Here is a 26,197-nt window from a genome sequence, read left to right as displayed (position 1 = left end):
AATTAGCACCACGAGATTGTGATGACAAAAAAAACTATAAATAGAAACATGATTAAAGGGGTGGACATTTTCCTTCTTGCACAGAATCTAAACAAATAACTCGCTTAACCAGAATATAACCATAGAACAATAGCATAAAACAATGGAGCACAGAAACAGGCTCTTCAATCCTTCTGTTCTGATATGGTACCCAGACCATATCCTTCCATAACATTGTCTTCTATGTACCTGTCCAAATTTTACTTAAATGTCAAAACTGAGCCTGCATTTACCAACTCAGCTTCTAGCTCATTCCACTCTGCTGCCATTCTCTGAATGAAGAAGTTCCTCATAATATTCCCTTTAACTTTTCCCTTTACACCTTTATCTTAAGTCCTCTAGTTTTTATCTCTTCTAACAGGGGGGGAAGGGGAAGCCTACTTACATTTACTCTGTCAATACCCATCATAAATTTGTATACCTCTATCAATTCTCCCCTCATTCTTCTACACTCCAGGGAATAAAATCCTAACCTGTTATGCTCTCCCTGTAAATGAGGTCTTCACGTCTTGACAATATTCTCGTAAATGTCCTCTGCACTCTCAATTTTATTGATATCCTTCTTGTAATTAGCTGACCAAAAGTGCACACAATACTCCAAATTTGGCTTCACTTTTGTCGTAGATTAGAACATAGAACATTACGACACAGTAGAGACCCTTCGGCCCTTGACGTTGTGCTACCAGAAAAAAACTAAACCCTTCTGACCTTGTAACCCTCTATTGTTCTTTCATCCATGTGTCTGAGTTTCTTGTATAATGCTCATATCATCCCAACTCCTACATTCAATACTTTGATTTATGAAGGCCAATGTTCTAAACGATCTGTTTACAACCCAATATACCTGTAATGCCACTGTCAGGCAATTATGTATCTGTCATCCCAGATCCCTCTGTTTTATCACACTTCTCAGTGCCCTACTTTTTAACCGTTTATGCTCTACCTTGGTTGTCCTTCCAAAGTGCAACACCTCACATCTGCCATTTTTCAGCCCATTTTTGCAGCTGGTCCAGATCCCTCTGCGAGCTTTGAAAACCTTTCTCGCTGTCCAAAGCACCTCCAATTTTTGTGTCATCTGCACACGTGCTGATCCAATTTACCACATTATCATCTCAATCACCTACTAACATAGATATCAAACAACAATGGATCTAGCACTGATCTCAGAAGGAAACTACTAGTCATGCCTTCAGTCTGAGAGGTAATTAAACACTTCCACACTCTGGCTTCTCCCGTAAAGCCAATGTCTAATCTTATTTACTACCTTATTGAGTGACTGAACCTTCCTCATTAACCTCCCACGTGGGACCTTGTCTAAAGTCGTACTAAAGTCCATGTAGACCACATCCACACACTTTCCTTCATCAACGTTTTGATAACCTCCTCGATAAATCTATCCGATTAGTTAAACATGACCTACCATGCATTGCCTAGATCGAAAAACCTGGATTTGAGTCCCGTTGACAGATGAATGGCAAGATGGAATTATTTTAATAATGAGGTGGCCATACATTACACTCAAGGGGATCATATTCTTTGGGAGCAAGGATTTGGCTTTAGGATCCTGCTGCTCCAATGTAATGACAGCTTGCTCATTTGATTGCCTCGAGTGTCCACAATTAAAGGGAAAATCATGCTGGATTGTTCGTATTAATTTCCAAGTGCCATTCTTCTTTTTTTCTGAGGTTCACTATTCCATACAGGGAAAAAAAAACTTGTTTCATGCTTGCTACATTAAAGTTTTGCTCGAAAGGAAAACAAGAAAAGAAAGCTCAGGCTCCACATGTTTCTCCACCTCCCAAAGTCAAATCCTTTATTTTTTTTTAATAGATCAGATCAGAGTTTCAGAACGCCTTTGATTTGAGCTCTGTCCACTGTTGCAAAAACACACAGAGAAATGCCGGAGGAGCTCAGCTGGCCTTGCAGCATCCACAGGAGGAAATGCCGGTAATGTATCTTTGCCTCCTATGGACGCTGTGAGGCCAGCTGAGTTCCTCCAGCATTTCGGTGTGTTTTTGTACAATCGCATGATCTGAAGACTTTCATGTAGCACTACACAGCTGTTGCTGCTCTGCTAAGAACTTTCCGAGAATCAATGAAAGTGTGATTTTGTTGCACTGACAACCTCTCTCTGTTTTGTTATTTTAAATTTAATCCCATGAACAGTGCTATTTTGAGTACACAGAGCATTTTGAAAGAGAATAGATCTTTTATTATCCTTCCGCTCCCATGAGTCAATTGTTTAGATATTCTGTAGCAGGATCGGGAAATGAAATAGCTTGTCCATTTCACTCCACAAGAGTGTTCTATTTAGATAATTGACAAGGGTGTCATTCAAAATTAATGATTATTTACTTTAACTTTCTTACCAAATTGCTGCCAGGTATTATCGGATCTGATATTTGAGCGCATTTCCTCAATAAGTTCATGTTCATGGTCCTGATCCTGAAGGAACTGTAATATGTTGAAGGGTAAAATGTTGCCTGTTGCATTTCACTAATATTTTGGTGTCGACTTCTGTTTCAGGAGATTGTTAATTTCAACTGTCGGAAGCTGGTTGCCACCATGCCCCTGTTTGCAAACGCGGACCCAAGTTTCGTAACGAGCATGCTGAGCAAGTTGAGATTCGAAGTCTTCCAACCCGGAAACTACATCGTGCGGGAGGGGACGATTGGGAAGAAAATGTATTTCATTCAACACGGGGTGGCTACAGTCATCACTAAAGCCAACAAGGAGATGAAGCTGTCAGATGGTTCTTACTTTGGAGGTCAGTATCGGCTTGCAGAAAACATTGAAAGAAAAGGGCTGCATGTTGTGGCACAACATGACATTTTCATGGCATGATATTAAATAATAATGTCAAAACATTCGAGGAAGTTCAAGCAAAAAATAAAATATGTGGGCCTGAAAATTGTTGATTTTTCTCAGATTAAAATGGGTGCAGTAAAGAAGATAAACATAATTTGTTGGAGCAATTCAGCGTCAGCATTAACGAGAAAAAGAATGGTCGATGTTTCGAGCCAAAATGCTTTCTCAAAATGCCAACCATTCTTTTTTTTTCTCTCCTGATGCTGCACAACCCACTGAGTTCCTCCAGCAGGTTATGTTTGGCTTCAGATTCCAGCAGCTGCTGTCTCCTGTGTGTCTGCAGTCAAGCAGGTGGATTGTACACAATCATATTGTCCTGCCTAGAGCATTGAATCAGGACCCCTCTGGACCCACTGCAATTCACCCATCATCATAATCGCTCCACAGCAGATGCAATATCACTGGCTCTCCACTCAGCTCTGGACCACATCGAAAACAGCAATTTATACATTCGGCTGCTCTTCATTGACTGCAGCTCGGCCTTCAATACCATTTCTCCCTCAGTGTTGGTTAAGAAGCTACAAACTCTCACCCTTTGTACCCCACTCTGTAAGTGAATCCTGACTTTCTCATTGGAAGACCACAGTCAGTATGAATTGGAATCACTGTCTCCTCCTCACTGATCATCAACACAGGCACACCTCAAAGATGCATGCCTAGCCCACTGCTCCACTCATTAAACACCCATGACTGTGTGGCCAGGCACAATTCCAATGACATCTACAAGTTTGCCGATGACACCAGAGTTGTTGGAAATGAGGAAGTGCACAGAGGCGAGATAGATTAGTTTGTTGAATGGTGCAACAACAACAATCTGGCGCTCAATGTCAGCAAAACCAAGGTGATGATTATGCACTTCAGGAGGGAGTCAGGGGAACATGACCCATTCGTCACCGAGGGCTCAGTAGTGGAGAGGGTCAAGAACTTCTATTTCCTGGGTGTCGACATCTCAGAGGATCTGTTCTGGAGCCTCCATGTTGATGCAATCACAAAGTGATTTGCACCCCAGTGTTGAGGCATCTGAGGACTTTTGTTATGTCACCGGAGACTCTCGTAGACTTCTACAGGTGCACAGTGGAGAGCATTCTCGCTGATTGCATCACTGCCTGTTAGGGAGGCACCAATTCTCAGGACAAGAATAAATTTTAGAGGATTGTTAACTTGGCCTGTGACATGATAAGCACCAGACTTCACTCCATCGAGGACATCTACATGAGGCGATGTCTTAAAAAGACAGCCTCTATCCTCAAAGACCCCCACCACCCAGGCCATGCCCTCTTCACTCTGCTACCATCGGGGAAAAGGTTCAGGAGCCTAAAGATGAGCAGAAGGACAGCTTCTTCCCCATTGCCATCAGATTCCTGAATAATCAATGAACCAAAGACACCACCTTATTTTTCGTGGACCATTATTATTATTACTTTTTAAAATGTTTTTATTGTATTGTCATAAGATGGGTATAATATGAATGCTTCCACTATGATGCAGCCGCAAAACACCAAATTTCATGACTTGTTCATGACAATAAATCCTGATTCTCATTCTGATTCTGAATCTGATTCTTGAGGAGACTGCAATGAATGCAAATAGAAATTACAGTAAAAACCCTGGCACCAGCATCCAGCAGCTATGAGTATTGGTAGATGCCCGATAAATGAATTTGAGATTGTGTGTCGCATGATTGCTAGGGGGCACCAATTTTAAACTTTGGTATTTTTTTACCAATTTATTTTCTGCAATTTTTTTTTTTGCTAGTTGCTTGGGGCTGCCGGTTGCTTGAATTCTGGATAATTGGGATTTGACTGTATTTAACTCGGGGTTCTTGAAGGAGTTTGTCATAAAATTGTTCTGTCATATCATGCGGTGAGCTTTGTTTGAACTTTAGGGTACAAAATGGCATGAAGTGTGTTTTGTTGCAATTCTGCAGCGTGCAGACCCTGTAGTTTGGCCCCCATTGCCATGTACTTTTGTCACCTCTGGGCAGTTTTTGTGTGAGAAATGATTCCGCACAAATGCAGGCAACAACCCAGCAATGAACACAGCACGCTAGTCTCCTCATGGTTTCCTGCCATGATTCATTCATCCGCACTCGTCCTCTGTGTCACCTTGATTATTACAACCATGTGGTACTTGTTCCAAGCCATCTTGCCTCAGTATTTGTCAAGAGGGAAAAACCAGCATTGTCCAATGGCCATGCTGCAGATTACTGGGCAATGATGGTTATTCGCCTCAGACATGGTTCCTGTCAGATACTCATAGATGGTTTGAAACTGAAACAAAAAAACCACCAGAAATATCTGCAGGAATCATTAAGGCTGGTGTATCAAGTTTATTGTTTTAATATTGAGTCCAGGAATTTGGATACATGATGATGTTTCAAATTATATTTTTCTGTGATGGAATGTATAGCAGATGTTTCTGGGTCGAGTGTCCAGTTTTGTAAATTGATTGGGTGCACCTGGATTCCAAGTCCAGTATAATTCAGGTCAGGCGCAGATTGAATATGTACCATTTCTTTTGGATATTATTGCAGGTTATTTGCAAGGGTGCCTGTCGTTAGATGCTTACTGGACAACTTTATGCTGTTTTTATTTTGTTAAACAAGAAAATCTCTCTGGGGTCTCAAGCTCTATGTGCCTATCTTGAAGAAGTTCTCCTCCTCTCTTCAAATGGAGTTCTGTGAATCTCTTTCATGGCACCCCTTTACCATGTGATCACCCAGATCTTTTTATTCAGGGGCCTGATTTCCTTATTCCAGACAAAGATTCAGGTCTGAAATGTTGGTCACATTTTACTTCCTCTGGATGCTGCATGACCTGCTCAATATTCCCAGCTCATTTTTCATTGTCTGTGTTGATTTTGCCACTTTGGGTTGAGAATCTACTTGCTTTTGAACAAACGTATGTGCTTGCTGTTTTCAAATCCTTGGACATTATCACTTCTTTCTCTTATTGTTATGTTGTAACCCTTATTCAATCTCTATTATTCACCTCAGTGACTCTCCATCGTAACATATTTCCCATTCTCACCATTCCCAGAATGAGATTTCTTTTGAAATCTCTATTTGATTTCATGTTAATTATCTTAATTAGCTAGCATCTCATTTTATCCCACCATGTGAACAAAAACGCTTTCCACATTCAACACTAAAATAATTTTTAAAAATCACTTTTTGGTCATCAAACTTTTAAAAACTAAAGAAAGCAACTAAGAAGGTGATTAGGAAGAAAACAATTATGAAACGAGATTAGCAAATAATATCAAAAAGGATGCTAAAAGGTTTTTTAAGTATATAAATAGCAAAAGATGGACAAGAGTAGACATAGGATGTTAGAAAGTGACACTGAAGAAATTGTAATGGGAGATGGCAGAGGAACTGAAAGAATATTTTGGGTGAGTCTTTACGGTCAAAAGACATTAGTAGCTTACTGGACTCTCCAGGGTCTCTGGGAAATGAAGTGAGTGCTGTCAAGATCACGAGAGGCAAGTGACTTGGGAAGCTAAATGGTCTAAGAGTAGTTGAGTCTCCCGGACCGGATGGAATACACCCTCGAGTGCTGAAGGAGGTTACTGCAGAGATTAGGGAGGCATTGGTAATAATCTTCCAGGAATCAATAGATTCTGGAATGATTCTTGAGGACTGGAGATTTGTGAATGTCATTCTGCTGTTTGGAGGCAGCAACAAGGAAACTATATACCATATATATTTTGGCATACAAGACAAGTCGTGAAACCCAAAAATATTCTCAAAAGGCGAGGGGGGGGGGGTGAGGGCGGGTTGACTTATTCACTAGATGTACTTTTGAGACCTTAAATTCACAGAAAAAAAACCAGATTGACCTCAATTCGGCATACAAGTTGATGCTGACAGTACCTCCACAATGCCGGCGTCACCATTCCCCCAACACCTCCCCATCACCGGGCGCCGCCATAACATCTCCTACCTGGAATCCTGAGGTTGCAGCTCCTGCCTGGTTGGCCAAGGTTCCTTCTCTTGCCCAATAGACTGAGGAGGTTTTTTTGTACTTACTTAATTTACAGCTTTTTTTAAACCTGTGAATGGGGTGTTTTAAAATTTTTTGGGTTGTTCCTGAAAATTGGGGGGGGGGGGGTCAACTTATACACCGGATATACCATAGAACCCTTAAAATTAGGCTGTAAAATGGGGGTTGACTTATACATCGGTCGACTTATATGCCAGAATATATGGTGCTTATTAGTCTGATGTCAGTGATTGGGAAGATGTTGGAATCAATTTTCAAAGATGAGATTTCAGACTACCTAGAGGAGCATCACGAGATAGATCAAAGTCAGCATGGTTTCCTTAAAAGAAAATCATGCCTGACAAGCCATATAACAATTACAGTACAGAAACAGGCCATCTCGGCCCCTCTAGTCCATACTGATCTAAGTGATCTCCTCTAGTCCCACCTACCTGCACTTTGCCCATAACCCTCTAATCTACTCTCATCTTTACCTATCCATCCTTTACTCAAATGACAAAATTGACTTTGCTGCGAACATCTCTTCTGGAAGGTCATACCACTCAGCTGCCTCTCTCTGAGTGAAGAAGTTCTCTCTCATGTTACTTTTAAACTTTTTCTCTCAAACTCTTAACTCGTGACATCCTGTTTGAATCTCACCAAGGGAAAGAGCCTATTCACATGTACTCCATCTATCCCTCTCATAATTTTAAATACCTCTATCAAATCCCCCCCTCAACCTTCTACATTCCAATGAACAAAGACCTAATCTACTCAATCTTTCTTTGTAATCTAGATTCTGAAATCCAGGCAACATTTTAGGAAATCTTCTCTACCTTATTGATATCCTTCCTATAATTTGGTGACCAAAACTGTACACAGTATTCTAAATTTCACCTCACCACTGCCTTGAATAGTCTCAATGTCACTTCCCATATAAAGGCCAGCATAACAAAAGCTTTCTTCACCGCTCCATCCACATGAAATTCCACCTTCAAAGAACGATGAACAATTATTCCTAGATCTTCCTGTTCTTCTGCATTCTTCAGTGCCCTCCCGTTTACTGCAGATGACGTGTTCTGATTATTTTTTCCAAAATGAATCACTTCACACTTTTCACTATTAAACTCCATCTCCCATCTTTCAGCCCACTCTTCTAAGCAGTTCAAATCTCTGAAAACCTTCTTCACTATCCACAACTCCACCTATCTTTGTATCATCAGCAGATTTACTAATCCAGTTTACCACTCTCTCATCCAAATCATTAATGTAAATGATAAATTAACAAGGGGCCCAATACCGATCCCTGAGGCACACCGCTTGTTACCAGCCATCATCCTGACAGACAGTTATCCACCATGACTCTCTGGTATCTACCTTCTAGCCACTGTTGAACCCATTTGACTATCTCAAAATTAATACCTCGTGCCTGAACCTTCTTTACCAACCTTCCATGTGGAACCTTATCGAAGGCCTTACTGAAGTCCATATAGATAACATCTACCCTCATCAATTTTTAGTTACCTCCTCAAAAAATTCAGGAAGGTTTGTCAAACATGACCTTCACGCACAAACCCATGTTGAGTGTTCCTGATCAGTTCCTGACTCTCTAGAAACTTATATATATATATAATCCATTAGCTTATCAACCACCAACATCAAACTTACAGGCCTATAATTGCTAGACTTACTCCTTGAATCCTTTTTAAACAAAGGAACCACAAGTGCATTACGCCAATCCTCTGGCACTATGCCCCTCTCTAATGACTTTTGAAAAATCACTGTCAGAGCATCTGCTATTTCTTCCCTGACTTCCCTCAAGATCCTGGGAAAAATCCTATTGGGACCTGTAGACTCATCCAGCTTTATATACTTCAAAAGCTCCAATACCGCCTCATTCCTGATCCCTACATTTTCCATAATTATTCCTTTTGCTTTCCTTATCCTGCAAAATTCAATATCCTTCTCCTTAGTGAATACCGAAGAAAAGAATTTGTTCAAAATCACTCTCATCTCATTTGGTTCCACACACACCTGATTCTCTAAGGGACCAATTTTATCCTTCACTCTACTTTTGCTATTTACATATTTGTAAAAACCCTTTGGATTTATTTTCACCCTGTTTGCTATAGCCACCTTGTACTTTCTTTTCGTCTTCCTAATTTGTCTCTTATATTCTTTTTACAATCAATGTATTTTCCAATCATCTCATTTACACTTTTATTTCTTATATTTAATTTAAGCCTCCCTTTTAATTTGAACCAAATTTCTAATATCCCTTGAAAACAACAGCTCTCTTGAACTTTTGGCTCTGCCTTTTATCCTAACAGGATTCTGGACCCTCAAAATCTCACCTTTAAATGACCTCCAATTCTCCTCTACCTCCTTTCCATTAAACAAATCAACCCAAACCACTCTTCACATATCCTTTCTCATCTCTTCAAATTTGGCTTTTCTCCACTCAAAATCTTCAATCTTTAGACCAGACCTATTCCTTTCCATAATTATATTGAAACTGATGGCATTATTATCACTGGATCCAAAAAGCTCCCCAACACATACCTCTGTCATCCTGCCCTATCTCATTCCCCAAAAGTCGATCCAACACTCCCCCTTCTCTAGTTGGCAAAAAACTATCCTGCACACATTTTACAAATTCTAATCTATCCAGCCCTGTCACGGAATTTGTTTCCGAACAATATTAGAAAAATTCAAATCCCCAACTAAAACAACCCTGTGCTTATTACAAATATCTTCTATTTCCTTAAAAATTTGCTCCTCTATTTCTCACTCCCCACTAGGTAGTCTACAATACACCCCTATAAATGTAACTTCTCCTTTCCCATTTCTCACTTCCACCCATACCGCCTCCCTTGATGAGCCCTCCAATCTATCTCACCTAAGCACCACTGTAATATTTTCCCTGACAAGCAATGCCACAGAATCCCCTCTTACCCCTCTAATTCTATTACACCTAAAGCAGCGAAATTCCAGAATATTTAGCTTCCAGTCACAACCCTCCAGCGACCACGTCTCATTAATTGCTACCACATCATACTGCCAAGTGTCTATCCGCACCTTCAGCTCATCCACCTTCCTTACAATACTCCAAGCATTAAAGTAAATGCATTTCAAAGATTTCATATATCTTTCTCTCTTTCCCTATCTTTACAGTAAACTATTATTTCTTTCCATCATCTCCCCTCCATCACTATATTGATCATTTTCCTTCTCAATCACTTGTCTATCCACCCCCAAACTTTGTCTACAAGCTTTCTGAGATAACGAACAGGATAGGCGGGGAGGACTTTCAAATGCCTTCGACAAGATGCCACATACAAGGCTGCTTAACAAGATGAGAGCTCATAGATTTATAGGAACAATACTAGTTTGGGAAGAGTATTGGTTAATAGGGAGGGAACAGAGTGGTTATAAGGGGATCCTATTTGGGTTGGTGTTCCCCCGACGACAGTTTTGGGGCTGCCTCTTTATACATTGTATTTAAATGATTTGGATAATGGGATAGCTTTGTGGCTAAATTTGGAGATAATACCAAAATTGGTGGTAGGGCTGATGGGGCTGAGGACACGGAAAGGCTGCAGAGAGACTTGGATAGTTTTGGAAAATTGACAAAGAGATGGCAGATGAAATACAATGTTGGGAAGTGTACAGTCATATAATTTGGTGCAAGAAATAGACAGGCCATTATTTAGCTGGGGAGAAATTTCAAAATTCAGAGGTGCAAAGGGACTTCAGAGTCCTTGTGCAGGATAGCCTAAAAATTAACGTCCAGGTTGAGTTGCCAGTGAAGAAAGTGAATGCAATGTTGGCATTCATTTCTAGAGGGATAGCATACCTGAGCAGGGATGTAGTGATAAGGTTCTATTGAGTGCTGGTGAGACCTCACTTGGAGTACTGTGTACAGTTTTGGGTGCCTTATCTGAGAAAGGACGTACTGGCATTGGAGAGGATTCAGAGAAGATGTTGATGGCTGCTGCCATCAGCTACTCTGCACTTGCTGCAATTCTATTGCAGCCACCATACTCGCAACAGCGCACTGCGCATGCACGAGTGCCACGAGGGCACGTCAGTTGAATAGAGTACTAGCAGGGAGCAGACACCATGCTATGGTCCTCCTCTCCCTCTCTCTTTGATTGTGTACAGTAAAGTTGTTTGGTTTACCTCATCTGCTGGCTCTTCTACTCTTCTTGTTATTCAGCACGCAATGATGAATGAAACCATGAATGAAAGGGTTAGCATATGATGAGCATTTGTCAGGAATTGGACTGTACTCGTTGGAGAACAGAAGGACATTTCAGATTTTGAAAGGCATGGTCAGAGTAGATGTGACAAAGTTGTTTCCCATGGTAGGGAAGTCTAGGACAAGAGGCCACAATTTCAAGATTAAAGGGTGTCAATTTAAAATAGAAATGCAAAGTAAGTTCTTTAGCCAGAAGGTTGTGACTCTGTGGAACTTGTCAACAGTGAAAGCAATGTGGTTGGGTGTATTTAAGACAGAAATTGACAGGTATTTGATTAGTCAGGGCATCAAAGGTTACAGGGAGTGGGGAGTGATAAGGATCAGCTCATGATTAAATGGTAGAGCAGAACCGACGGGCTGATTGGCCTACTTCTGCTCTTATACCTTGTGATCTTGAGATCTCTTAACTTTCTTTTAGAGTCATAGAATAATAGATTTCAAGAAAAAAGGTATCCAGCCTGTTCACCATCCCATCTGAGTAGAACCTCATCATTTTGTTATTATTCTTACACATTTTTGGAGTCTTCCTTCAGTATTTCTATAAGATGGCAAACAGAACAAGAAGCATAATCCCAAATGTAATCTAAAATGATTCAATAGGTTTAATAAACCTCTTATAATTTCAATTCTCCATTTTTCCATATCAAAACATATATGATAGTTTTTATTTATTGCCACCATGTTCCTGATTCTCGTGATTTAAACACTTGTTCTTCCATATCCCATTTTCCACTTTCTTATTTTGATCATTATTTTCCAAGGAAAATGATGCTTAACATTTATCTGTGTTGAAATCTTTTACGATAAGAACATAAGAAATAGGCCATCTGGCCCATCGAGCCTGCTCCGCCATTCAATAAGATCATGGTTGATCTGATCATTGACTCAACTCCACCTACCTTCCTTTTCCCCATATCCCTTAATTCCTTTTTTAAGTAAAAACCTTAAATATGTTTAATGAAGTAGCCTCAACCACTTTCCTGGATATAGAATTCCACAGATTCACTACTCTCTGGGGAAAAACAGTTTTTCCTCATCGCCATCTTAAATCTACTCCCCTGAATCTTGAGGCTGTGTTCCCTAGTTCTGCTCCCACCTACCAGTGAAAACAATTTTCCTGCCTCTATCTTACCTATCCCTTTCATAATTTTACGTTTCTAAAAGATCTCTCATTTTTCGGAATTCGTGTGAGTATAATCACAGATGATTTAGTCTCTCCTCATAGGTCAACACCCTCATCTCTGGGATCAACCTGGTGAACCTCCTCTGGATTGCCTCCAGGGCCAGTATATCTTTTCTCAAGTAAGGAGACCAGAACTGCACACAGTACTTCAGCTGCGGCCTCACCAGTACCTTGTATAGTTGCAGCATGACCTCCCTGCGCTTGAATCCAGTTCCTCTAGCGATGAAGGCCAACATTGCAATTGCCTTCTTAATAACCGGTTGTACCTGAAACCCAACTTTTTTGCGATTCATGTACAAGCACTCACAGGTCCTTCTGCACAACAGGCTGCAGTTTTTCACCATTTAAATAATAATCTGCTCTACTATTTTTCCTACCAAAGTGGATGACTAACGTAATACTCCATCTGCCAGATCTTTGCCCACTCACCCAACTGATGTTAAGATGGTTCCTTCATTGTGCCTTGGACATGAATTCTTTCCTTGGCTTGGCTTCACGGACGAAGATTTATGGAGGGGTAATGTCCACGTCAGCTGCAGGCTCGTTTGTGGCTGACAAGTCCGATGCGGGACAGGCATACACGGTTGCTGCGGTTGCAAGGGAAAATTGGTTGGTTGGAGTTGGGTGTTGGGTTTTTCCTCCTTTGTCTTTTGTCAGTGAGGTGGGCTCTGCGGTCTTCTTCAAAGGAGGTTGCTGCCCGCCGAACTGTGAGGCGCCAAGATGCACAGTTTGAGGCAATATCAGCCCACTGGCGGTGGTCAATGTGGCAGGCACCAAGAGATTTCATTAGGCAGTCCTTGTACCTCTTCTTTGGTGCACCTCTGTCTCAGTGGCCAGTGGAGAGCTCGCCATATAAACGATCTTGGGAAGGCGATGGTCCTCCATTCTGGAGACGTGACCTACCCAGCACAGTTGGACCTTCAGCAGCGTGGATTTGATGCTGTCGGCCTCTGCCATCTCGAGTACTTCGATGTTGGAGATGAAGTCACTCCAATGAATGTTGAGGATGGAGCGGAGACAACGATGGTGGAAGTGTTCTAGGAGCCGTAGATGATGCAGGTAAATGACCCATGATTCGGAGCCGAACAGGAGTGTAGGTATGACAACGGCTCTGTATACGCTAATCTTTGTGAGGTTTTTCAGTTGGTTGTTTTTCCAGACTCTTTTGTGTAGTCTTCCGAAGGCGCTATTTGTCTTGGCGAGTCTGTTGTCTATCTCGTTGTCGATCCTTGCATCTGATGAAATGGTGCAGCCGAGATAGGTAAACTGGTTGACTGTTTTGAGTTTTGTGTGCCCGATGGAGATGTGGAGGGGCTGGTAGTCATGGTGGGGAGCTGGCTGATGGAGGACCTCAGTTTTCTTCAGGCTGACTTCCAGGCCAAACATTTTGGCAGTTTCCGCAAAACAGGACGTCAAGCGCTGAAGAGCTGGCTCTGAATGGGCAACTAAAGTGGCATCGTCTGCAAAGAGTAGTTCACGGACAAGTTGCTCTTGTATCTTGGTGTGAGCTTGCAGGCACCTCAGATTGAAGAGACTGCCAACCGTGTGGTACCGGATGTAAACAGCGTCTTCATTGTTGAGATCTTTCATGGCTTGTTTCAGCATCTTGCTGAAGAAGATTGAAAAGAAGGTTGGTGCGAGAACGCAGCCTTGCTTCACACCATTGTTAATGGAGAAGGGTTCAGAGAGCTCATTGCTGTATCTGACCCGACCTTGTTGGTTTTCGTGCAGTTGGATAACCATGTTGAGGAACTTAATTACAAGTGTAATGACTGCTATCAACAGTCTTTGCCAGTGTGCCTTTTTCTTGCTATCTCTTCTCTAATTCCTTTAATATATATGGACACAATCTGCTACATCAGTGGTTTAACCATTTTTAAGTTTAATAAGTTTATTTAATAACGCATATTTTATATTAGTTTACTTTCGTATAGCTTCTTTACACAATGAAATAATCCAAGGAAGTATCGCAAACAAAGCAGTAAATGGATCTGCCTGAACAGATGGCCCACAGCTTGATGAGAAAGTGTGATATCATTCTTTGTTATTGAAATTATGTCATCAGAGTTTAGAATCTGATGTTAGCATTGAGCCAGGTCGTGCCTGCTCTGGATCTTAATGTAAGGATGTGCCTGTCTATTTCTATGCTTGCTCGATTTTACATACATGTGAAGCCTTGCTCCTGCAAGTGTTGGCCCCGTGTAGAATTTTTTTGAACAATGGATATCCATGCCCAAGATGGCAATGCCCATGCTCAGCAGCCCAGACCATGAGGATCATGGGCTCTGGGGGAATAGAGGTCTTTGCATAGGGCAACATAGCGGGACAATGCTCTATCCTTGCCCATCCTGCCCAAAAAGAGAAACCTTGGAAGAGGACCTTACAGGGTAGCAGACCACAGAAGTGGACCAGCCTGGAGGTTGGCAGCCGCAGACCACAGGCTGTTGAAGTCTGGCTTGAGAATAAAATCTATAACCTAAAACAGGGAGCAAGGTACCTAAAGAATCTAAGGCTTTGAAAGCTTCAAAATCATATCGGGAGTTCATATCCAGGGTCAAGGAAGGTGATTTGGATGCCTTGTGCTCAGTATCACCAATGGAACGTACAAGGGGCCGTGGAAATTATGAGAGCACAGGAGGTAGCAGAATTCATGCATACTCGATGTATCTGAGCGATTTTCTTTTTCTTCTCTTTCTCTACTTCATAGACAAGTGACGCCTCTTTATGTGCCTTTACAGGGCCAAGAAAACAAATGTTATGTATTTTGTATATGTGACAACTGAAGAACCTTGAAGCAGTGCCATTTGTGAGTGGCAGCTTGTGTAATCAAAGATCTCTGTAACCCCTTCTAAAAGACTCTCATGAAGTGAGTCTTTTAAACACAGGAGAAAAGTATTTAAACAATTTAATAATTGAGACCATAAGAGATGGGTGCAGAAATAGACTATACAGCCCATAGTCTACGCCTCTATTTAATCATGATCTTTTCCATTTTACCATTCAGACCCACTGCCTGACCTTTTCTCCATAACAGATTTACCATCCTCTGGCTGAAGAAATTTCTGAACATCTGTTCCTGAAGTTGTACCCTCTAGTACTGGACTCTTTCACCATGGAAACAACCTTTTTTGATATACTCTGTCCATACCTTTCAATATTCAAAATGTCTCAGTGAGATCCCCGCACCCCCCCCCCACCCCAAATTCTCTAAATTCCAATGAATACAGACTAAGAGCTGTCAAATGCTCCTAAATGATAACCTTTCATTCCCGGAATCATCCTTGTGAACCTCCTTTGAACCCTCTGCAATGCCAGCACATATTTTCTGAAATGAGGAGCTCAAAACTGTTCACGATATTCCAAGTGAGGTCTCACAAGTGCCCATCAAGCTTGCCCATCACATCCCTGCTCTCACTGCATGTTCTATTCCTCTTGAAATTAATGGAAGCATTGCATTTGCCTTTTTCTTCACTGTCACAACAGGTAAGTTTTCCTTCAAGTTATCCTGTACGAGGACTCTGGGGTCTGTTTGGTTCTGATTATTTCCAATTTAAAAATTATTTGTCTTTTTTTTTGCATGACCATATATACCTTGCGGCATTATATTTAATTTGCCACTTCTCCGCCCATTCACTCAATCTGTCCTTCTGTAGCCTTTGCGTTTCTTCTACATTACCTGCTCCTCCACTTCCCTTCATATCAACAAACTTGGCCACAAATCCATGCATTCCATAATATACAGTATAAAAAGAAGTAGCCCCAACACTGACTCCTGTGGAACACCATGAGTAATTGGCAGCCAATCAGAATTTAATCGTGGCATTCCAACTCTCTTCTTGCCAATCAGCCAATGTTCTACCCACACTAGTATTATTCTTGTCATACCATGGGCATTTATCTTTTTAAGTAGCCTTATGTGCAGCACCTTGTCAAAGGCCATCTGATATCAAATGCACAATATCCACAGCATCTTCCTACCCAGCCTGCTTGTCACTTCCTCAAAGATTTCCAATAGGTTCATCAAGCAAGATTTTCCCTTCAGGAAACCATGCTGGGTTTGGTCAAGGCAGTCATGTGCTTCCAAGTAATCCATAACTCTATCCTTTACAATCGACTGCAATATCTTCACAACCACTGACACTAGGCTAACTAGCCTATAATTTCCTTTCTGCTGCTTCCCTTACTTCTTGAATGCAGGGGATGTAGCAGCGGCCACTGCGAACTGAAGGATCGCACAACCAGACGGGTTGAGTTCAGTGAGCAAAACTGATTTATTGCAGGGTGCCTGGCTGGTCTTATACTCCCAGCCCGGACCTGGTTGAGAACCACGCTTGGGGGCCCTGACGTCATCAGGGCGTCACATGGGTTGCCAAGCGCGGCCTTCTGAGCCTGGTACCGAGGTCAGGAGGAAACTTACGATGACGCCATTTAGGCCATCTGCCCCTCTGCGTGCGTGACAGGCAGGGCTGGTTCACCTGCCTAATGGCATACGGCCACACAGCCCCCCTCAGAACTGGCGGCAATTTCCTTTTTTGCTGGGCAGCCTCGCTTCTTTGGTTGGGCCACAACTACTGGTTCAGTGGGGTCAAGGTGGGCTGGCTTTAACCTGTCCACTGTAAACAGTTCCCTCTTACCACCGTTGTCCAGTCTGAAAGTGGATCCTGAATGCTGGACAACTTTGTACGGCCCTTCGTATGGTCTTTGTAAAGGTGCTATGGACGGGCCCCACCTGATAAAAATGTACTCTGCGGAGTACAGCTCGCTGGGGACATAAGAGGCCCATGTACCGTGTCTGGGCGGCGGTGGGAATGTGAAGGAGTCCAACTGGGCTTGGAGGGGGGGAAGTAGACCATGTGGTGACTGCTGGGGTTTGTCAGGTGCGTTGACGAATTCACCGAGTAGGGCTAGCGGTGCACTGTAGACCAGCTCAACTGATGATATCTGTTGGTCTTCTTTGGGTGTCGAGCTGATGCCCAAGAGCACCCAAGGCAGCTCATCCACCCAGTCAGGGCCGGTGAAGCAGGCCATAAGTGCCGACTTAAAGTGGCAGTGCAATCGCTCAACTCGCCCATTGGCCTGTGGGTGATGGGCCATGGTGTGATGTAACTTGATCCCCAGCCTGTTGGCGAGCTGTGCCCAGAGTGCAGAGGTGAACTGGGTGCCCCGATCACTGGTGTGGTGGTTCAGGATGCTGAACCAGGCAACCCAACCATTCAAAAGCGCTCGGGAGCAGGAGTCCGTGGAGGCATCTGGCATCGGGATCGCCTCGAGCCAACGAATGGTGCGGTCTACCACGGTGAAAAGGTAATGGTTACCTTGGGAAATGAGTAAGGGTCCGACGATGTCCACACGTTCCTGGACGTGTTCGAAATCTTGCACGGGTGCTCTGGTGTGCCTGTGTACCTTGGAAAGCTGGCAATGGGTGCAGATTCTGGCCCAGTCCGCAATCTGCTTCCGAAGCCCATGCCAGATGAAACGTTCTCTCACCATACAGACCGTGGACCTGAAGGAAGGGTGGGAAAGGTCATGGATATGGTGGAAGACTTGCCTGCGCCACTGCTGGGGTGTTCATGGAGACATCCCACAGGACGGTGCCCTCACCATGAGGAATCGGGAGGTCCTGGAGCTGCAGGCCTGTGATGGAAGTCCAGAAGGTCTGTGTCTCCTCGTCAGACTTCTGGTCCTGGGCAAGCTGGTCAAAGTCGAGGCCGGGTGTCAGCGCGCAAATGGCCAATTGTGAGAGTGCGTAGGCTACCACGTTGTCTTTCTTCGCCTTGTTGGTGGTGAACTCTGACATGAAGGAGAGGTGACGCTGTTGGTGGGCCGACCAGAGATCTCTTGCCATAGCGAGCGCCTGAATGAGGTTTGTGGTTGGTAAAAGTGGTGAAAGGCTTCCCCTCCAAGAAATAGTGGAAATGTCGCACCGCCAGGTACATGCCCAGTAACTCATGATCGAAAGCGCTATACTTGCGCTCTGGCGGACGAAGAAGTCGGCTAAAGAATGCCAGTGGTTTCCACTGTCCATTCACCTACTGCACCAGGATGGTGCCGACGGCTATGGCAGAGGCATCGACGGAGAGCACCATATGCAGGTCAGTGCGTGGATGGACGAGCTTGGTAACCTTCATGAGGTCATCTTTCGTGGCTTTGAATGCCCTGCTGGCCTCTGGAGTCCAGACGAGTGTCTTGTCTTCTGCTGCGATGAGGGCGAAGAGTGCTGCGTGCAGTGCCTGGAATGAAGCGGTTATAGAAATTGACCATACGCGTGAACTCCTGTAGCCCCTTGAGGTTGTCTGGGCGTGGGATCTCCCTGATTGCAGCAAACTTTGTAGCGGCAGGTGTGGCTCCTCCGGCCATGATGGTATGGCCCAGGAACTGCATGGATTCTTTCCCAAACTGGCATTTGGCCGGATTAATCGTTGGGCCGAAGTCAGCCAGTCGGGAGAAGAGGGTGTGCAGTTGAGACTTGTGTTGTGCCCGGTCTCTGCTGGCGACAAGGATGTCGTCCAGGTAAATGAATACAAAATTCAAATCCCTGCCCACTGTGTCAATAAGGCGCTGGATGGTCTGGGCAGCGTTCTTGAGCCTGAACGGCATGCGTAGGAACTCAAACAAGTCGAAGGGGGTGATGATGGCCATTTTGGGTATGTCCTCGGGGTGCACTGGGATTTGGTGATACCCATGCACCAGGTCGACCTTGGAGAATACCCTTGCGCCATACAGGTTGGCCATAAAGTGCTGGATGTGAAGGATCGGGTAATGGTCAAGTACTGAGGCGTTGTTAAGTTGTCGATAATCTCCACAGGGGCACCAGCCGCCAGAGGCTTTTAGGACCAGGTGGAGTGGTGAGGCCCAAGGACTGTCAGAGTGTCGAATGATCCCCAGCTCCTGCAGTTGTGAGAACTTTTCCTTTGCTATCTCGACCTTATCTGGAAGGAGCCGGCGTGCCTTGGCACAGACCGGCAAGCCTTGGGTGGGGATGTAATGAAACACCCCGTGGTGTGGTGAGGTGGCGGAGAACTGCGGCTTGAGGATGGATGGGAACTCATCCAGGATATGCTGAAACTCATCCTTGGGCATGCTGACCGTGGCCATCTGTGGCTTCTCTGTGCGGGAGGCGTTGAGGCAAACGGATTGGAAGGTACAGGCATCTACCAGTCTCCTACCTCGAATGTCGACCAGGAGTCCGTGGGCGAGGAGGAAGTTGACACCCAAGATGGCGGTTGGAACTTCCGCTGGGTGATCTGGAAGTGGATGGTCTTTTCTCTGTACGTTCGTATCTCTGTCAAATTGGCTGCACGTAGGTGTGGTCCTTGAGGCCAGTTCAGTGACTTGATGATTTGGGCGCTGGTGTCGACGAGCAAGCGTCGGCCGCTGACTGAATCCCACAGGTAGAGAAGGCTGTGTTCTTGGCCAGCCACCACAGCTATTAACAGCGGCCGGCCTGCTCATTTCCTTGGAATGAGCAGGGCTGACGACACTTCCGAGCCTTGGCTCCCCAGCGCTGGTGGAAGAACCAGAGACCTGAAGTGGATGGCTTGCTTCTGGCTATGCTCTTTGAGACCCCTGCAGGGGCTGGGTGTTCCACCACAGCACTAGAGGAAGGCTTGACATGGTCATGCCCGTGACTCGTAACCTGCTGGACTGCTGAGCCCTCCGGGAATCGTTCAAGCCATAGCTCCTGAGTCTTTTGAGCGACCTTCCTAGGATCAACGAATCTCTCCTGGGACAGTAATGGCCGGATGTCTTCAGGAAGATTGTGAGGAAGATGCGCTCGAAGAGTGGGCAGTTGGTGTGATCGCCCATGAGTGCGAGCATCTCGTCCATCAACTCGATTGGAGTTCTGTCCCCTCTAGGTGTTAAAGCGTATAATCCGAGTGTCACGCTGGTGCCTGGAGACGCTGAGAGAGCCAGTGAGCACCCACTTGATGGTCCCATACTTATCTTCTGCAGGTGGGTGTTGAACAAGGTGTAGCACTCATTTGGCGGTGGCCTGGTCCAGGGCGGCGACCACATGGTAAAACTTGGTCGAATCTGATGGAATCTGGCAGGTGTGAAACTGAGCCTCTGCGAGGCTGAACCAGGTCTCCTGCTCCTGAACCCAGAAGTCAAGAATCTTGATGGCTATAGCGTTGATCGAAGGGTTGTTCATGTTGGGTTCAAAGACGTTTGAACCTGTCGGGGTCACCAATTGCAGCGGCGGCTACACTGCTAACTGAAGGATCGCACAACCAGACGAGTTGAGTTCAGTGAGCTAAACTGATTTATTGCAGGCTGCCTGGCTGGTCTTATACACCCAGCCCGGACCTAGCTGAGAACCGCGCTGGGGGGCCCTGACATCACCGGGGTGTCACGTGGATCACCAAGCGCGGGCTTCTGAGCCCGGTGCCGAGGTCAGGGGGAAACCCCCAATGGCACCATTATGGCCGGCTGCTCTGTTGCATGCGTGACAAGCAGGGCCGTTTCACCTGCTTAATGGGGTACCGCCACAGGGCGATATTTGTGATTTTCCAGTCTTCCGGGACCATGCCAGAACCTATTGATTCCTGAAAGATCATTACCTATGCTCCCACAATATCTACCACTACTTCTTTCAGAACCCGAAGGTTCAATCCATTTGATCCAGGAGATTTATCCACACTTAGACCATTCAGCTTTCTGAGCAGCTTCTCCCTGATACCCTTCGATATCTGGCACATTGTTAATATCTTCCAAAGTGAAGACTGATGCAAAATACAAATTTAGTTCCTCTGCCACGTTCTTGTCTCCCATTATTACTTCTCTTTTACTCTTTATATATTCAAAGAATCTTTTTGTATCCTCTTTGATAGTATTTGCTCAGACTTCATCTTTTCCCTCCTAATAAAGTTTGTAGTTGCTGTAAATTTTTTTTAAAACTTCCCAATTTTCTAGCTTCCCATTAATTTTTGCTTTCATGTTGGCTTTGACTTCCCTTATTAGCCATAGTTGTGACATTTTCCATTTGAATATTTCCTCTTTTTTTATGTATCTTGCAACTTCCTCATTTCTTGAAGAAATTGTCCATTGCTGCTCTTCTGGCTTCCCTGCTAATGCTCCTTTCCAATCTACTTTGGGCAGTTCCTCTCTCATGCAACTGTAATTCCCTTTACTTCACTGAGATCTGACTTTACTTTCTCCTTGTTCAATCTCAAATTAAACGTAGTCATTTTGTGATCACTTCCCCCACCCCTTGCCCCCGCCAATGGTTCCTTTAAGTTCTCAAGTCATCTCGGGTGCATTACACAACATCCAATCCAGTACAGCCGATTTCTTAGTGGGCTTATCAACAAGGTTTGCTCTTAAAAACCATGCCATAGGCTTTCTGCAAAATCTCTCTCTTGAGATCCAGTCCCAACCTAGTTTTCCCAATCTTGCATGTTAAAATCCCTCATCATGACCATATCATTGCCCTTCTGAGACACCTATTCTCTCCACTGTTCCTATTTGTTGATTCTATATCTTCTGATCCTCTCTCACCTCTTTTTAAGGATTTAATATTGTTCCTTACCAACAGAGCTATGCCACTCCTGCTTAGCAGCCTATCCTTTCAATAAGCTGTGTATCCTTGGACATTCAGCTCCCAATAATTTCCATCTTTTAGCCCCATGACTTAATGATGGCCGCAACATCATACCTACTAATGTGTAGCTATACTACGAGGTCATCCACTTAATTTTTTTTTATTCTGCATTCATTTAAATCAGTGATTCTCAACTCTTTTCTTTCCACTCACATACCAATTTAAGTATTTCCTATGCCATAGGTGCTCTGTAATTTGTAAGGAATGGCTTAAGGTGGTATGTGAGTGTGAAGGGAAGGTTTAGAATCACTGTTCTAGACCCAATTTTTACTGAAATATTTTACTTGAGAAAAATTGTCATTGGCCCATTTCCTTTGGAGCTATGAAACCATGCACATAATGAGTCAATTAGGTAAAATTAAAACAGTGGTTTTTAAACTTTTTCTTTCCACCCACATACCACCTTAAGCCATCCCTTACTAATCGCAGAGCACTTATAGCATAGGGAATACTTAAAGTGGAATGTGAGTGGAAAGAAAAAGGTTGAGAACCACTGATATAAATACAAAATCTTTAGCTCTTTATTTCTGAAATTTGATTCTACATTGCTGTTGCATTGCAACACATCCCCATGGCTACAATTATGATCTGACTGCCTGTCCTTCCACTCAAAATCATAAACTTATGCTTTATAATGTCTTTCGCCACATAGATCAACTGTAACATCTCCATTTTCTGCAATTCACTCTCATTTCTGTTCTTGACTTTAGGAATGTTGATCGCTGGCATAAACAAATTATTTTGCATATCCCACCCAGATACGGATTCTTCCACTTAATCCATTCTATCTTCCACATTCTTGCATCTTTCCTGTACTTCATCCACCACAATCAAGGATTTATTAAGATCTTCTTTCATAGCTGCAATTTCTCCACGCACATCTGAAATTTTACTTTTTACATCCATAAGTTGTTCATCAACATTATGAAAACCAGTGGTTATACAAGTCATAATATTTTCATTCTTTTTTGTTAACTCCTCAAACATTGTAACCACATCAGGTCCAGCTAAAGGATTAGAAGTAGGTAAAGTAACAGATTTAAAAGGAGAAGCCATTTTTGTAGTTCTGGGCCTACCTTCCATTTCTTCAGCTGCCATCAATAATAACTCTTGACCTTTTTCATCCAAATATTCAATTTGTTCTTCTTCCTCATCTTCAGGTACCAAAATATCCTCGCTAGTCACCATGCTGTGCATTTGAACCCTATCCAACGTCAGGCCGACTTCTTCAGTTCGACGTGGAGCAGGTCCCCCAGCAGCATGAAATTGATCCAGGACTTCGCGGAAACGCGACCATGAGCACATGCTCATTGGGCCCATTGCATAGTAGCGGGCGCTCGCAGGCACGTCAGCATGCACAAAAGCACGACTTGCAGCGTTATCTCATCCGCTGCCTTGCGCTACCCCACTCGACTCACCCCTCCCCCGGCTAAGCTGATGGTGCTGCTTCCTCAAGCGTCCTGGCTGACATTGGTACCATCTTTGGTCGATCGAATCCCCGGAGACAGCAATCTTCTTTCAAGTTGATCCAGGGACATCCTCTGAGGCTTAGGTTCCATACCTAATTGATCCTGGTTCTTCTCCTGGTCAGTAGGCCCAGATTTTTCACTTTTACCAACAACTTTAATAACTAATTTCTTCTGCTTCTGACCTTTTCCTTTCTTCATTTCTTGCAGCCCCAACATTTAATAATACGTCTAATGAACTTTTTAACTTTTAAACAGTTTATATAACTCGGGTATTAATTAGTCCTTCCAGGGAGAGATAGAACCCATGTCTTGGTTCTACGCCATCTTGCAACGCCTCCCTCCTCCCCCCAATATTTCATTTCTAAAGCTTCCCTGCTGATTGCAACCAGAATTTATTCAGCTGAAATAGGAGCTGGTAGGAATTCTAACTTCAGGCTATTATTTCCACTCCAGATATCTCTGAGTACTTGCAGTGCTATTGATCAACCACATTAGAATGAGAGTTGTGATTCATAGGCTTTAATCTCCATAAGACTTCAGCACAGTTCCAAGGCAGGTACTGAGGGAGGAGGTTGGGCATTACAATCTTTATGAGGATTCTGAGGGGAGGAGTAACAGGTGCAGGGGCAGGCCAGTTCATAGAATACATTCATACAGACAATGCTAATAGCTATACAGTGATTCCACCACAGTGCTCTGAACCTCCTTGGTAGGTATTACTTCAGATTTCAGATCTCAAGTCCCATCATTCTAAGTACTGGCCAGATTCTGTTCATGCTGCAGATTTGTGACTGCACTCCCTGATTCTATTCAAATAGAATCATCAAATTTGTGGATGACACAACAGTAGTTGATCTCCTCGGCAACAATAATGAGTTGGTTCACAGAGAGGAGTTTAGAAGCCTCGCAAAATGTTGCAAGAACAACAACTTGAGCTTCAATGTGGACATGATAAAGGAGATGATTATAGACTTGAGGAGGATGAAGGTTGTCCATTTGCCACTACACATCAATGGGTCTGCCATGGAAAGCATAAATTTCCTTGGTGTGAATATAATGGATGACCTGGACTCACAGCACCTCCTCATTAATCAGGAATGTGCAGTAGCACCCACACTTCCCAAGAAGGATGAAGAGGGCATGGCTACTAGCCCCATCTTGGCAACATTTTACAGGAGCACGATTGACTGGTCCTGTCTGGTTGGACCCATTGTCTTGTGTGGTAGCTCCAAAGAATTGGATCAATACAGATACAGAGGATCATCAAAATAATCGAGAAGCTCACTGGGGTCTTCTCTTCTTCTAATGGCAGCATTTACCAGGTGCATTGCTTAAATAGGCTTGTACAATTTCCCAAACTAGCAGTTCTGATATTGATGCTTCTGTACAGGTTAGGAAATAGTTGGATCTCGCAGGCTCTGAGATTGATGAACTTATCCTGCTACCGAGTAAATCATCTGAAAAAAATTATATATATTTATTTTAAATTATATATTTATTTTATGTACAGTACCATTACAATTAGGTACTGTGGTTTGTGTGTGTATATCTGTGCATTGTGGTCTGGAGAAATAGGGTTGTATGTGTACAGTCAGATGATAATAAACGAATTTAAAACTTGAAAATGGAATGAATATTTAAAGAAAATTCACAAACTGAATAAATTGTACAAATCATGCATTAGAAATTCATTTTAAAAGGTCAAACAATTATTACCAATGCTTAAGCAGAAAAATGCGTGGTCATCTGTACATGTACAGTTCTCTTACAGAAAGATCCTCAGGTTAACCTAGATTTTGGTCAGGCTCTTTTCCAATTGCATAACCAGATACCAATGAACAATACGATATGGTCTATAAAAATATAGAGGAAAATTGCAGGCTCTTAAACATGGACTTCTGAGAATTTCCACCTTGAAGACAAGGTATATATCATCCTGAAAGTCCATGAAGACAAATGCAAAATATTCATTCAGAACTTTACAAACATCTCTGTTTCTACACTCAATCTTCTGCTCTAATTGAAGCATTCTTTCCTTATTCACACTTCATCTCATCACATGCTTTCAGAAAATCTCAGGATATTTGACTTTACCCCTCAATGCTTTTCCTTGCATCTTCTTTGCAGTTTCTATATTCCTTCAGGCTTTCTACAATGCTGACCACTGGGAATCTGTGTTTACTTCTTTGCTGTGCACATTCCCCATCATTCCGACCTGGAGGTTACCCATTCTAAAGAATTTGATTTGTTCTAAATCTTTGGCGTCCACTCTTTGAATGCCTACCTCTGCTCTGACAATGAAATGTCTTCAATTGCTGTCCTCGTCCTCTGTTAAATCTAATGCAATTCAGATTAGTCTCTCCAAAATGCTTTCTCACTACTACCTTTTGAACTTGCCTGGATTCAAATGCTGAAAGCAGACCCAGTACTGCCCCACTCTTATCTGGCTTCCTAAAGTCTGATTTAAAAAGTTTACATGAACACTTTAACAAAAAAATTTGCAGCTTTTATTCCCATACTCTGCTCTGTCGCATATAAGGTCATTGTGTTTGGATCACAAACAAACACTGCCTTCTGATTTTCACAGTACTCATAAATCCACCAATATATTTGCTCTTCCAACTTTTTCTGACTGTTTAGGGGATGTATATTGCATCTCCTGCAATGCAATTGAACCATTTTTGGTTTCTTCAGTTAAAGCCACAGGGCCTCACTTGTTGCTATGCCTCATCTCACATCTGGAAATGGTTCATGAACCAATTTTGCAATGATTTTCCCTATTTTTCTCCCTGT

At 43.3% G+C, this 26,197-nt stretch overlaps 1 protein-coding gene across 1 annotated transcript in view; it reads left to right on the top strand.

The window, feature by feature from the left end:
• Positions 1–26,197, top strand: part of LOC138757266 (potassium/sodium hyperpolarization-activated cyclic nucleotide-gated channel 1-like) — a 305,197-nt gene that overhangs the window by 193,747 nt on the left and 85,253 nt on the right. The window contains exon 6 of the mRNA XM_069924313.1: positions 2,566–2,806. Within this exon, the coding sequence (XP_069780414.1) occupies positions 2,566–2,806 (241 nt within the window). The remainder of the gene's footprint in view (positions 1–2,565; positions 2,807–26,197) is intronic.

Source organism: Narcine bancroftii, chromosome 3 (assembly GCF_036971445.1).
Source record: "Narcine bancroftii isolate sNarBan1 chromosome 3, sNarBan1.hap1, whole genome shotgun sequence".
Taxonomy (NCBI): domain Eukaryota; kingdom Metazoa; phylum Chordata; class Chondrichthyes; order Torpediniformes; family Narcinidae; genus Narcine; species Narcine bancroftii.
This window is presented reverse-complemented; position numbering and strand designations above follow the sequence as displayed.